Source organism: Camelina sativa, chromosome 2 (assembly GCF_030686135.1).
Source record: "Camelina sativa cultivar CO46 ecotype springtype chromosome 2, ASM3068613v1".
NCBI lineage: Eukaryota > Viridiplantae > Streptophyta > Magnoliopsida > Brassicales > Brassicaceae > Camelina > Camelina sativa.
In genome coordinates this window covers 29,739,735-29,753,468 of record NC_141881.1, presented here as the reverse complement: position 1 = coordinate 29,753,468, position 13,734 = coordinate 29,739,735, and the positions used below count along the sequence as shown (strand labels likewise).

Below are 13,734 nucleotides of genomic sequence, written 5' to 3'. Positions count from 1 at the left end.
TAAGATAAAGGATGAGTATGACCTGATCACAAATTGATTAGTATAACCAACTTGGGAAAAATGGGGAAAACATTGAGAATTGTTTATCCAATTACTGAGTAACTACGTTTAATTCAAGAGTTTAATTTGTTAAAAATTATATATCAAGAGTTTAATTTGTAACTACGTTTTAAAAAAGTAGGTCAAATTTGAAGAAAGTAATGTTAAAAATTCAACCAGAGATCAGTCAAAGATGATGAAGGATTTTTACTAGTCAAGTAAATGATGAGGTTAAAAATAGAAGTAAAGAATTTGTTTTGACCAAAAAAATTGCTATGACACAATAATCGGCCATGTAACAATGCAGGTAATTCCCCTAATATAAAAAGGAGAGTCCGAGCTCTCTAGATCATCACATACAATCTAAATAATTTGTTAACAAGTGACAACAACAACAAAAATTATTGTGAAATAAAAAAGAAAAAATGACTCACAAGCTTGTCTTCTTAGTCGCACTCATTGCACTTTGTATGCATTTTCTCTTCCCTTTTCTTTTATTACTTTTGAATTTTACTTTCTAGTAACCAAAAGTAATCAACCCTCTCGCATCATCATTTTTGTTTTTTGTTCACACTCAACGTCGTTGTAAGATCATCATTGTAATGTGTTGAGAGTTATGGTCATTTAAATTTGGTTTCGTTACTGAATTTGTTGTGTTTTCTTTGTTTTGGAAAGGTTTTGCTTTACGTGATGCAAGAGAGATGCCTAATAAGGCAACGCTGCCGTCGGAACCTGGTTATCCCCCGCCTGGTCATGGGCGTCCTTCGCAGCCTGGTCATGAGGAGCCGTCGCTACCACCAATACAGGATGATAAGACAGAGATACACAAGGGGAACCGGCCGTCGCCTCCACCACAAATGATGTAAAAGAATTGACAAAAGTAAAACTGATTCGTCAAAATGTCTTCCAGGAAATTATCTATATCACTTGAAATAAAAAGAGTTACGTAGTTAAACTTATCAATCTCTTAATAACATAAAAAAAAACAAACAGACACCTTAACTAAGAAGTATACGAGACAATAAGATATACTGAACTATAAACGTGAAGACATCTTCTGATGCTCACTTCTTTCTTTTCTTCTCCATCCTCTACGAATAAGCTGCGTCCGATTTCACTGTTGCAGAATATACCACCAAATGGTAACTCCGGGAAATTCTCCAAAAACGGTGAGCAGTCTGCATTTTGACGACCAAAGAAGGAGTCACCGCGTCTGCTACCAACGAAAACAAAACCTCCAACGACTTCTGGCTTATTCGGCTTAGACTTGAGATTTCTAAGCTGAGAAGAAACAGCATTTAGTGATGCTTCAGCCACTTTGAGATCAGGGAGGTATACTTGGAAATAGTCACCGGTTCTGATTTCAGCACCATTGACTAAAAGATCCTGCTCGTCAGCTCTGAGTAAACAAAAAAAAAAAAAAAACTTACATGGGTCAAATTAACTGATTCATGTTATGAAACTTGTGAATCTTATTACCCAGTCACTTGATGAAATACAAGTGAGGCCATGATCTTTGGCTTCTCCTCCAAACCAATTGAATATTTCCTTCGTTTTAGTACTCCGAGATATGGATCATTCTCCCATAGCTGGTTTCCTAACTGTAATTTCAAGTCAGTTTAGTAACCAAATTTTAGAATAAATAAGAGATTGGATTCAGATGCTTACAAAATCATTTATGTCATCTAAAATTTGATCGCCATTGAGAACTTCTGCTTCTCCTCCTCTTTTGGCAGTCAGAAGAGTAGAAGGACATCTAGGGCGGCGACTAACACGGACATTAGCCGCCTTGTACCTCAGATCAACTGATGACATTGCTCTTGATATTGCAGTGTCAAAGTGAATTTTTCCAGCCTCTGCTTCATTTAGTTTAACAAATTCATAAAGACTTAGGTAAAATGAAAAGACCAAATTTCAGTCGGAAACACATAACAAGCACAGCTTGAAAGAAAGATGCAGAAACTTACGAGCGGGTCTGTGTCTATCTCTAGCAAAGATTAAACCTGCGAGAACTCTGCTATCATCTTTGTGCAACTGAACATTTCTTCGTTCATTACCACATTTATGTAGAAACTCGCCAATTTGATCACCCACTATAATAGTTTCTGCAGGCATGGCATAATCTGCAATGCAAACAAGTTTTCAAGCAGAGCAATAACTATATATTACCATTTTCAGAGTTCTAGCCAGAGCAAAAGAAGTGAAGAAAGTAGGTAGGTAACCAACCAACACAAAAGAATGAAATGTTTCAAGAAATAGTTAGTTTGGCTTTTAATAGATTACACTTGTCATGAAGTAACATTGAAATGATGTAACATAGCAGTATTCATACAGTTGCACAAAAGATATACACACATACCCAGTTTATGAAGAATAGGTTCTGTGGCATGAGTATCCTCCTACAAATTCACCAAAGCAGCATGAAACCACCAAAAAAAAATAGCCATGAAACTGAATAAAATCCACAAGTATAACAGAAAAAGGAAGCTAGAAAAGTATAGTTCACCCCAAAGAGTATAAGACAGGCTGGTGCAGCATGACCTGAAACCACGGATACATAATTTCTGATACCCATCACAAACTTGTCTCCTATATCCGCTTCAGATTCCTGTAAAAAAATATCAACAATCGCAGTCTACCTATTAACATGTCCACTAAACAAGATGTTCGATTAATTGTAATTTTTGTTACATATGTGAAACTATGACTTCCTATATTTGTTCATATAAGCAAATGAAGCAAATTCATTGGAGACCATAATAAATTAGCCAGAGAACACAAGCTCTATGAAGAAAATCAGAGTTGAGAAAACCAACAGAAAGCTATACTGTTTAGAACATTTAAAAAAACATTACCCCTTTTGCTTGAATTACAGGAATAACGTCGACTTTGATTCCTGGTAAGTATCCAATCGTCAACAGTATAGCGAAATTTGCAACAACGGACAAGCCATCATCAGTTGTGACATGATGTTTGACCTGTAAACGTGATAGAAGAAGGTAAACATAAGCCAAAAAATTTTAGAAAACAAAAACCACACAAAACAAAATGATAAGAAAACAATAAAAAACCTCTCCAGGATTGTCATTGCATGCTTCTTTTCCTAAGATTCCAGCAACAACGGATACAATAATAGGAACCCTTGATCCCACTCTTTCAGTTATCTACACCATGTGCATTATGAACAGCATTACAACGAGTGAAAAGAAATCAAAATTACTCTTTTGAAATGATAAAACAGAGGTGGAATGGGGAAGAAGGGAAACAAACAAACCAGTGTCAAAGTTTCTTCCATGTTCCCACATGTAATGTTTGCGATCACAAAATCTGGTCTAATTGGCTTAGACAAAACCTTATCAAGTACTTCTTCTCCAGCTCTCTACATACCAAATCAAAACCGTGTCATTCTTTGTTATCTATAAGTAAGAAATGTCACCTTCTCAGCTTGCTAACAAAGTAACAATCTTTTTCAATTTATCACATTACACTTTCCTAAGATTCCAATTAAAACTTTGTGAAGCCTTACCAATAGCTCTAAGACCAAACCATGAAAAAGTTTGAATTTTTACAATCAAAAGAAACTTACAGTTTGATTAGGATTACGTGAGAAAGCAGAGACCATTTTGGGGCGAGAGAGGATTCTATTGCAGACGTTGTTCCAGGATCGGTTGACACAGGAAGCGAAAGCAAACGATTTCGCCGGCAACCTCAAGAGAATGTTATGAAGAAGGTCATCGTTCATGGAGGCGATTAGAACCATATCAGCCATATCTATCTTCTTCTTCGATTTCTCACTCGTTCCCTTTATCATCTTCTTCTTCGTTGAGACAACACTTCCGCCATGGGATACAAAGTTTTCTTCCTCCGGCGAGTTTATTTGGGCTTTTTGTTTGTTATAATAAAAGTCCATTGGGCTTTAATAAAAAGGCCCAATGTTTCAAAACGAATAATGTACGGAAAATATGAATTTGTAATCGGAAGTTATTCGGACATTGATCATTTGACAAAACAAAACAAAAGAAGAAACCCACAAAACTTGAGATAAGAAATCTTATCTTTAAATGTGTCACACACTGTACTAGTTTTGGATACAGACACAAAGTATCTTTTTTTTGTTCATTATCTTTTTTTTTTTTTAAATGTGTCCCTGAAAATCAGAAGAATCTTTTCCAGTCTCTCAACATTTGTTTGATTGTTTCATTGATATGTGTTACTGTAATTTATTTCTTTCTTATAAATGTGTATTTGATTATTTCTGAAAAGTGTTATGATGAAATAAAGCGACTCGTTTAGGAGTACATGTTGGATGGTAGTATTTCATTGTATAAGTCTCCGCTGACCTAAGTTATGCTGTCACAAACAACACAAAATTAAAGATCACGTGTAAAAATATATGCTACGCTAATCTTTAGTTTAATGTCATCACCTACCTTCACCAATATATGGTAAACTAAATTGTTTGAGATTCTTCGTTTATGACATGGGAAAGTAAATTTTGAGTTTGGTTACGTACAGAACTCCAACATACATTCTCATTAATGTTTTGAGCAAATTTTTCTATTTTATGGATTAGCTAAGTTGGTTTGATCACTTGTATTTTATATTGACGACACCATTAGAGATTTTTACTTCTCTTACTGAAATATATATATATATATATATACACACAGAGGACTTTGAAAATAGTGTTGTTCTGTTTTTCATCTCAACACAAAAGTTTGCCCTTCCTTTCTTTCGTACTTAGTGAGTAGCTTTGCAAAAGTTTGAACTTTTAATGTTTCGACGACATAATGTATAAAAGTTTTTTTATCGACATGTGGTTGCCATATCGTAATTAGAACCTAAGAGGTATAACAACAAACTAACATTTTAGGCCAAGAAACATTTCTTTATCGCATTAGAGAATTAGAACTTAAGCGGATCATATTAAACACATGTTGCGCAAATTCAAATCACCATGTGATTCTACAGTTTTCAATACAGTAAAAACAAACATTTTTCAATTTCTTTTTTTTTTTTTTTAAATTTCACCCATATCTACAGTTCTATATATAGTAAAGAAAACCAATCCATATGTATATATAGTGATTATCTCATTCATGCTACTTGAAAGGCAAAATGGTAAATTGTATGGTAAAAAGTGTCTGGTAGACAGTTAAAAATGGATGTAACGCCAAGCCAACAACTTACTCCGTTAACTTCGAGGTGGGCACGACAAGGGCCAACAAAAACGACCGTTACGTCATTATTATATATGACGTGTCGTCGTCGGCTCTTGGATTCGTTTGCCTCTCTGTTACAAAAGCATTTAAAGTTTTTACCAGATCCATCATCATTTACATCACTCTCTGCCATTAAAAGGAGACAAACCAAAATTGATATTTGTACCAGCAGAAACGACTTTATATGTATTTTCTTTCATTATCTAACCGGAATATGTTTTAGAAAAAAGAAGAGTATATCCCGGTTCTACTCGTACCAATTTACCAATTGTGTCTGTTGTTTTCGGTTTGACTTGGTCTTTTCCATTACCGAATTATATAAGTAGATAATCTAAATAGTATTAGCACTTGCGTAATAATTTATTCTCTGTACAATTTCACGTGAGTTCTGTTCTGTAATTTATAGTGTAACTGGATTATAGAAGATAATAAATTCATTAAGATGTAGAGAAAAAACAAGAAAAAGGAAAAAAACGAATGTAATTAAGTCTTAAGACTTAAGAGATACTCTTTTATTATATACTGTATGTAAATGTAAGTCGAGAAAAAGAGAAGAATCCAAGTCGGCAAAGTCCATGTGTAAGCCTCGGGAATACAAATACTTGTCCCACAGTGCGATCCAAAGTTCCTGCTCCACACGTGTGAAGTCCTACTCAGCGCCACGTCAGTATTCATTGCATGGGGAATTTTTTGAGGTGATGATCTCTTATTATTATGATCTGATAAATGGATGATTTATCATTCGATTGCTTGGAGAAGTCACTCGAGGTTACACTGTCAAAATTTTGAGGATGTAATTATTAAAGTTTTTATCTACCACTAGCTAGTGTGTCTCACTCAATTTGGAGATGACCCAAAACTTTAAAAACCAAACTTATATAAGTATATCTACTCGGCACCACGTCAGTAGGGGAAAATGTTGAGGTGATGATATGATCTGATAAAATGGTAATTATCATTCGATTGCTTGGAGAAGTCACTCGAGGTTACACTGTCAAAATTTGTGGATGTAATTTTTAGAGAAAAACAAAAATTATTAGAGTTTTATCTACCACTAGCTAGTATGTCTCACTCATTTTGGAGATGACGACCAAACTTTTAGAACTAAACTTATATAAATATATCAAAACTTTCTTTTACTGGACTAGATTCAAGTTTCGAATTTTTGAGAACCACGTAAATTAATCGCACTTGGTTCATCCAAAATATACATTTGATTAACTTTGACCCCAGAAAGAATAGAAAAACGAAGACTCAATGATAATCAATGAACTCGTCGTTTACTTCTATACTATCTCCAACAGTTTTTCCTATTTTTTCTCTATAATAAAAAAATTTTATAATAAAAATAAGTTTTACTCCAATTTATCTCTATTTTCATTTCTAAAATAGATATTGTTATTTTTTCTTTTATCTATAGAGGAATCTTTGTAAAAAAAATAGAGGTAAGAATGTAGATAGATGGGAATAAAACTCACCTATGTAATAGTCTCTATTATAAAGACAAAAATATAAAACCATTGGAAATACTCTTATATAACGGAAATTTACTTAAATTGCTAATTTCAACACGCATTAAATATTATTTTCAAATACAATCAAGAAAATTCATATGTTTCAAAATAGCTAACTTTCATGCATGTAGAATTAAATTTGATAGAAACATATATCCATAGACTAGTTCTCTCGGTTCGAAATCTTGTTAAGAGAAAATTAACCATATGTTCAAACTTAAAAGCAATATTTGATAGGTATACGTATATATGTTGTACAATAATAAAAAGCAGTATTCGTGTGTATATATATGTAATAAAAGTATACACTATATATGCATTAAAAGATGTGCTTTTTTATGAATGAGAGGAAAATATGTGAAATTATGTCACCATTGTTCTTCCCTTTTGAGGGTGAATTTTAAAACAGACGCTCGTTGGTACTTTAGGTTTAGCCACAGCAATAGCCCATAGGTATTAGTTGTTATCAAGAATGCCGTGTTCACTTCATCATGAACATCTCATGTTTTAGCAACATGCATTTTATTCCACTAATCAAATTGTATACTATATGATTATTTATTTATATTTTTGAAAAGAGACTAAACAAATGTGCTATAAATTGGAAGAGGTCATGCTATTATTACATTTTTATTTTACATTAGCTAGATGGATCGTAGATGTAACAGTGGTTATCTTATCTTTACTTTTTACTTCCATTGGTTATCTTACTGCTAATCCGTAACAATTAATACGAAGTTATTATTTGCATATTTGTGATTGAAAACTTGCGATGATATTCTAAAATCAAAACTTTTTTTCCTTAATGTTCTTTATATTTTAGACTTACTTTTAAATTTGTGTAAAAATAATAATAATTTTTTAAGGTTTTCTCATTTGCAACGTTCGATTTGACTAGATTTATAAAATGTAAAGTAACATACAGCTATATATATTTATCATACGTAAGTTATAATGAAGATGAAAATACATGATTGGACAATCCACTAACTGTCAATCTCGAGAATTAGAATTGTGCTTTGACAGTTTTAACTATATATAGAGAAACACAAATCGCGTGAGTATTAGCCTATTAGGTTTATTTTTGACTGATAAACAACTAAACGAAATATTAAATAGAAGTACTAAAACAAAAAAAAATCAATTAAATAATATGAGATTCACGTATAAGTCATGTTAAAAAGAGATAAAACAAAATAATTTACATTTCTTTTCAGATCTTGAGGTCCACAGTTCCACCTTCGTAACAACACACCAAGTGGTTCTTTAGAGAGAGAGGGCGTGAGAGAGAGATTTATAAGCCTCTCTTTGGGTGCATTACCATATTTTTTTTGTGAACATAGAAACACTCAAACCTCAAAAACAAATAAAACAAACAAATATGGGAGAGGTTCAAGAAAATCCCAAACTCTTATATCATCTTTTTCAAATCTCCATGATTTTCTTCTGATTAAAAGACTCTAATAATTTTATTTTTGTTTTGTTTTGGGTTTTCATCAGGAAGAGAAGAAACCAGAAGCAGTAGAAGAGAAGAAAATGGAGGAGAAGAAACCAGAAGAGGAGAAAAAAGAAGTAGAAAAAAAGAAAGTGGAGGAGGTAGCTGAGAAAAAAGGAGATGATTCTGAGAAGAAACCTCAAGAAGGAGGAGGAGAACCTAACAAAGATTCCAAAGAAGATTCTCCTCCGCCGGCGCCTGAGGCTCCAGCACCGCCTCCTCCTCCGCAAGAGGTTGTCCTTAAGGTTTACATGCACTGTGAAGGATGTGCTAGAAAAGTCCGCCGTTCCCTCAAAGGCTTCCAAGGTATGTATGTGTAGAAAATACATACTGTATATATGAAAAAATTAATAAATATTCTTAAAAATATATACATATATATGATTTTTGCGTGTATATATATAAATATATCTATTTTATTGCATTCTGAAACATAAAACATTTCGTTTTTTCATAGAATAGTTCGGAAAATCTAAATTTTTAATATTATATTGTAATTTTTCTCTCGACAAATTAAATAAATCATACGTTGATCTTGAATGATGTTGTAGTATTAGTACGAACTTTCCGATTATATACCCAAGTCACTTACTGAAACTATATCTTGTTTGTGTCAACTATAGTTTTTTTAGTTAATTTCGTTCTAAGTATAGTTAATATTCGTTTGATCCTACCAAAAAAAAATAGTTAATATTCGTTTGTGTGTAGGACCACATAAAGTTTGAGTGTATATATGATAGTATATGTAAATAAATAAAAATTACTTTAAATTCTGTTTTCGGTTTTTTATAAGCTAATGATATAACTTATATACAAAAATGGAATTAATTTTGAATTTTTGGTTTATTTTTAATTAGGAGTGGAAGATGTGATGACTGATTGTAAAACGGGGAAAGTGGTGGTGAAAGGTGAGAAAGCTGATCCATTGAAAGTATTAGCCAGGGTTCAGAGGAAGACCCACCGTCAAGTTGAGCTTATATCTCCGATTCCTCCACCGTCTCCGCCCCCGGAGAAGAAAGCAGAGGAGGAGAAACCTAAAGTGGAAGAGAAGAAAGTGGAGGTAACCTTTTTTTGGTCTAAAGGCTTTCAATTTCTTTATTGTAAAAAGCATATATATTTTTGTTTGTTTCATAAATTGGACATACAACTTTTTGGATTATTCATTTGTTCTCTTTATCATTTTTTTTTTTTTGGGTAGGATAAATTAATTTATTTTCAATTAAAAAGGGAATATTCTCTTTTCAGTGATTTCACATGGGAGTGTATTGGTAGGATTTTGTATATTTTAATTTGATGGGTTTCTGATATAAAATAGAATTCTTTATATGAAAAAATATTATGTATGTGGGATTTGGTGTTAAGTTGTCATTTTTATATTAATGTTTCGGCGTAATTTTTGATCAGCCTCCGGTAGTGTTGACGGTGGTACTGAAGGTTCACATGCACTGCGAAGCTTGTGCGACGGAGATAAAAAAACGGATCATGAGAATGAAAGGTTAGATTTAAAATTTCACTTGAGCAAATATATAAATATATATATATATATATCTTTAATTAGAACTAGATTAGAAAAATAAATCTTATATGTCGAAAAAATATTAAATTATAAAAAATTATATTGTTATGATTTTATTTTCTTTTTCTGCGAAGAGCAACTCTTTATACTTTTTAAGGAAATTTACTAATAAAGGTAATCATTAAAATGAAATAAAACTAAAGTTATTTTTGGATTTTAGTCTATTCTTCTCTGTCCAATTTATTATCGGTAGATAAAACGTTTCAATATCTTGCAAAATCATGCACTTCTTTACTTCTTTTCACCAAACTTTATACTATTATCTTTCGTTAGTTGCATCAAAATTTGGTCCATTCAATTTCAAAACAAGATGATATTGCTTCCACTTTAAATCACATACACACGTACGTGTTATCTATTTTTTGTTCATAATTATCTTATTTGCTGACAACATTATACGTAGTGGGGTCAAAATGTATTTGGTCCTTCACTTTGATAGTAAAGTTTCTTATAAAGTTTTGTTTTAAATAAATAACTTTTTAGGAGTGGAATCTGCTGAATCCGACTTGAAGGGTTCTCAAGTGTCTGTGAAAGGAGTGTTTGAACCTCAAAAGCTCGTTGAATACGTTTATAAGCGAACTGGAAAACATGCAGCGATCATGAAAATCGACCCGCCGCCTCCACCGCCACCCGAAGAGGCAGCAGCGGAAGCAGAGAAGAAAGAAGAAGGAAAGGGAGAAAACGGTGGGGGAGAATCCAAAGGCGAAGAAGGGAAGAAGGACGAAAATGCAAAGACGGACGAAGAAAAGAAAGAAGGGGATGGCGGTAAAGAAGAAGGCAAAGCGGCAGAAAACGGTGGAGGCGGTGAAAGTGGGGGTGGCGGTGAGGAGGGAGAAAAAATTGTGGAGGTGAGAAAGATAGAGAATCCTTATTACTACTACTATTACCAACCGCCGCGTGTGGCGGTTCCACCAATGGAAATGCCGCATGCTTATCCGCCTCAATTATTCAGCGACGAGAATCCAAACGCATGTACCGTAATGTAACAAAGAAAAACGCAAATGCTATAAAATGGGTATAATGGGGAATATTTTGAACAATTTTGATGAAGTGGGGTTCGTCGTGGCCTTTGCTGTCTCTCTTAGCATGCATGTGGTTTTCTTCTTAATGTGTTTGTGCAGCTAGCTTTTTTTCTTTAAAGTGTAATTTTACGTTAAGAGCAACTCTGGAATTGTGAGTTATTGTTAATGGCTATAAGCAATAAAATAAATAAATTTACTACCACTAGAAATTCATTTTTACTATAGGTTGCTGCGTAGCTAAATTTTTTTTTTCCTTAAAAAAGCTAGAAAAGCAACCTTAATGAAATGGAAATTTTTGACCAGCACCAAATTTGATACTATCACCTCACCCATTTTATTAAAAGTAGCTAGTATCTTTCACACATTAAATATGATAATCTAAACATTGGTGTAACTCGTGTTTTGAAGTGTTAACTACTAAAAGTTAGGTAAATATAACTCGCATAGTTCCAAGTCACCATTGAACTGCAGTCTTTGTATTGGCAACAACTACACTAAAATCTAAATGCATTAACCAGACTGTTCAGTATATATGGTATCATCAGTAGCATACTTTACACCACTCCAATAATGTGAAGTCAATATAGTTATACATTTGGTTCACTGGACATAAGAATTATTTGGGAACTTGTGGAAGAACAGTAGAATGTTTAATCCCTTACAAAATGGTTGCCTAAATAGCTAAATATTGTAACCTAGATTTGTTATAAGTAACCTAAATAGTGTAACCTAGTATAAACCCCTTTCTACACTTTTCCCCCATAAAAAGTAAAAAAAAACGTTATTAAGAGTTAGGTGAAACACTATTTTCTTGCCGCTGTACAAAATGGTTGGTCCATTTATTGAATGAATTAAAGTTTAAAAAAAAAAAAACGAAAATGCAGCCTTATCTTAGACACATGCAATTGGTGTTTTGTCAATCGTGTTATGATTATTTCATTTTTTGTTTTGTTTGTGGGAATAAAGTTTTTATGATTATTCCTTGTGAATTAATTTCGTGTCCATCATGCCTTGTTATAAAATTTAATGGTGGCACGTAGTATCAATCAGTCATCTAAAATAATTTAATCACGAATCCTATGTTTTTAATTTTTTTCTTTCGTTTTAAGAAAATGCTGCTAAACTACAACAACACTTCAAGAAACAAAGGAAATACAACTTATAAACTTTTTAAAATACAAAATCTAGTAACACTGTAATGTCTGATTTAAAAATGAAAAAATTATAAAGTGAAATTTTGAAATTTCAGTATTAGTTTTTCTGACATACAGTTCTATAAAATCAAGAAACAAAATCGAGTGGCTAACAGTTCGCCGCGCGTAAATGACACGTGCAACCAGGTCGTGACGTCTTGGCATCGTAAGCGGGAAGAACATTCTATTCCCACCGGAACGTAGACTCTAGAAATACACGTGCCTACGGTAGCGCGTGGAGCGTGAAGGTAAAAAGAGAGAAGGAGAGAGAGGCCGTGATGTGACGGTGTTAAACACACGTAGAGCCCACGTGATGGGTCCGTGCCATCTCTGAGGACGTACAGTTTTTTTTTTGGTTGTATGAATGAATGAATGAATGAGAGAGCCCACGTGACCCGCCACCACTTCCCTGTGCTTTCGTACTCAACTTTTGTCGCTTCTTTTTTTTTATTCGTTCGACTCACCGTTTTTTTTTTCTCTTTGTATAATATTTACTCGATTCCTCTTCGAAAAAAAAAAAAATTAAAGAAAAAATAGTACGTTACTCTTTTACTTTTGTTAACTAGCCAGTAGTAAAAAAAAAAAAAAAAAAACTAACCTTCTTTTGTTCATAAAAAGCTATCCATTCTTTTTTGTGTGCAGTCAAGTAAAATATTCTTTCACTTAGAGTTAGAACAAACTTTTATAATAAAAAACGGTAAATAAATTATATACAGAAAAGGAATTGAGTATTCAATGATGACTAAATGCTACAATATCATATGTCGGTAGCTCAAATTCATTTAAGGAAGTTGAAAATGTGGCGGTAACTGTTAAATTATTGGTCAGTGTTTATATAAAAGAAGTAAGAACCAATTCAGAGACAATCAAATCAAAACAAAACGAATTTTCTAATATAGCTCACGAGGTGTTCTCCTTATTGATGGTAATGGTACTTGGTCTAATCTTATGTATTTTATTTGTTTTAGTGAATATAAATTGATTGCTCATATTTTTGTCGTGGCTTATTAATGATCTTTTACAACGTTATCTATTTTAAGTTTTCTTACAAGTTTATTCAAGTTGCATATATATCCTGATAAAGTTTTATGTTAGACAAGAAGAGTCTAGTTTTATTTCTTCTAGGGGAAAAAGAGGAAATATGGTGTGGATGGGTTATAGCATTTATTAATTTTGTTGGTCCTTTTTTTCTTTCTGTTCACCTTTGGGACCATACATTCAACAATGTCGAAATCATGTTGACACGCAGAGGCATACCATAGATACATATACGTTACAAGTAACGTTCTTGTTTGCATGTACTCATTACGTATACGTATTAACGTAGACATAAATAATCGTTTTATGTATACGTTACCTAAACAAACAAATGGTCAACCAAACCAAGCATGCTTCGTTTATTTTTCTTTAAGAACACTTGTTGCAATAAATATATAATTTCTTTCTAATAAAGCACTGATATATAGACAATAGCATTCTTAAATGTGTTTATATATATTCAAAATGTTACTCTCTCAATGTTGGCAGTTTAGCCGATTCGAAATTTATGTCTCATATCCAAATAAATATACAGACAAAAAAAGTAAGTTACAATTTTTTTATTTTTGGGTTGTAGAAAAAGAACGATAATAACAACGTTGTTATCATATTGAGACACTTGACCGGTTTTCATT

General features: G+C 32.8%; 2 protein-coding genes and 1 long non-coding RNA gene across 4 annotated transcripts; 2 read left to right on the top strand and 1 right to left on the bottom strand.

Annotated features, from left to right (window-relative positions):
* The first annotated feature begins 390 nt into the window (after positions 1 to 390).
* LOC147949333 (uncharacterized) lies at positions 391 to 998 on the top strand. The gene is made up of 2 exons (XR_015584875.1): positions 391 to 507; positions 715 to 998. It is a non-coding gene; the product is annotated as an uncharacterized LOC147949333 (long non-coding RNA).
* On the bottom strand, positions 930 to 4,271 carry LOC104741322 (F-box/LRR-repeat protein At5g63520). Of its 2 annotated transcripts, none has more exons than XM_010462170.3 (10): positions 3,626 to 4,271; positions 3,314 to 3,418; positions 3,111 to 3,203; positions 2,895 to 3,017; positions 2,546 to 2,647; positions 2,399 to 2,438; positions 2,007 to 2,162; positions 1,708 to 1,895; positions 1,519 to 1,640; positions 930 to 1,438 (listed from the first exon to the last, which is right to left on the bottom strand). In XM_010462170.3, the coding sequence occupies exons 1-10, from the start codon at positions 3,947 to 3,949 to the stop codon at positions 1,042 to 1,044; spliced, it is 1,650 nt and encodes a 549-aa protein (XP_010460472.1). In that variant the 5' UTR covers positions 3,950 to 4,271; the 3' UTR covers positions 930 to 1,041. The 2 variants fall into 2 exon arrangements, with proteins under 2 accessions (XP_010460472.1, XP_010460463.1); XM_010462161.3 differs by having other exon boundaries at positions 1,708 to 1,898; positions 3,626 to 4,068.
* A 3,570-nt stretch (positions 4,272 to 7,841) lies between these two features.
* Positions 7,842 to 11,070, top strand: LOC104741308 (heavy metal-associated isoprenylated plant protein 7). Its single transcript, XM_010462138.3, has 5 exons — positions 7,842 to 8,165; positions 8,276 to 8,576; positions 9,128 to 9,330; positions 9,675 to 9,765; positions 10,330 to 11,070. Exons 1-5 carry the CDS (start codon positions 8,157 to 8,159, stop codon positions 10,830 to 10,832), a joined length of 1,107 nt encoding a protein of 368 aa, XP_010460440.1. The 5' UTR covers positions 7,842 to 8,156; the 3' UTR covers positions 10,833 to 11,070.
* The last annotated feature ends 2,664 nt before the right edge of the window (positions 11,071 to 13,734 follow it).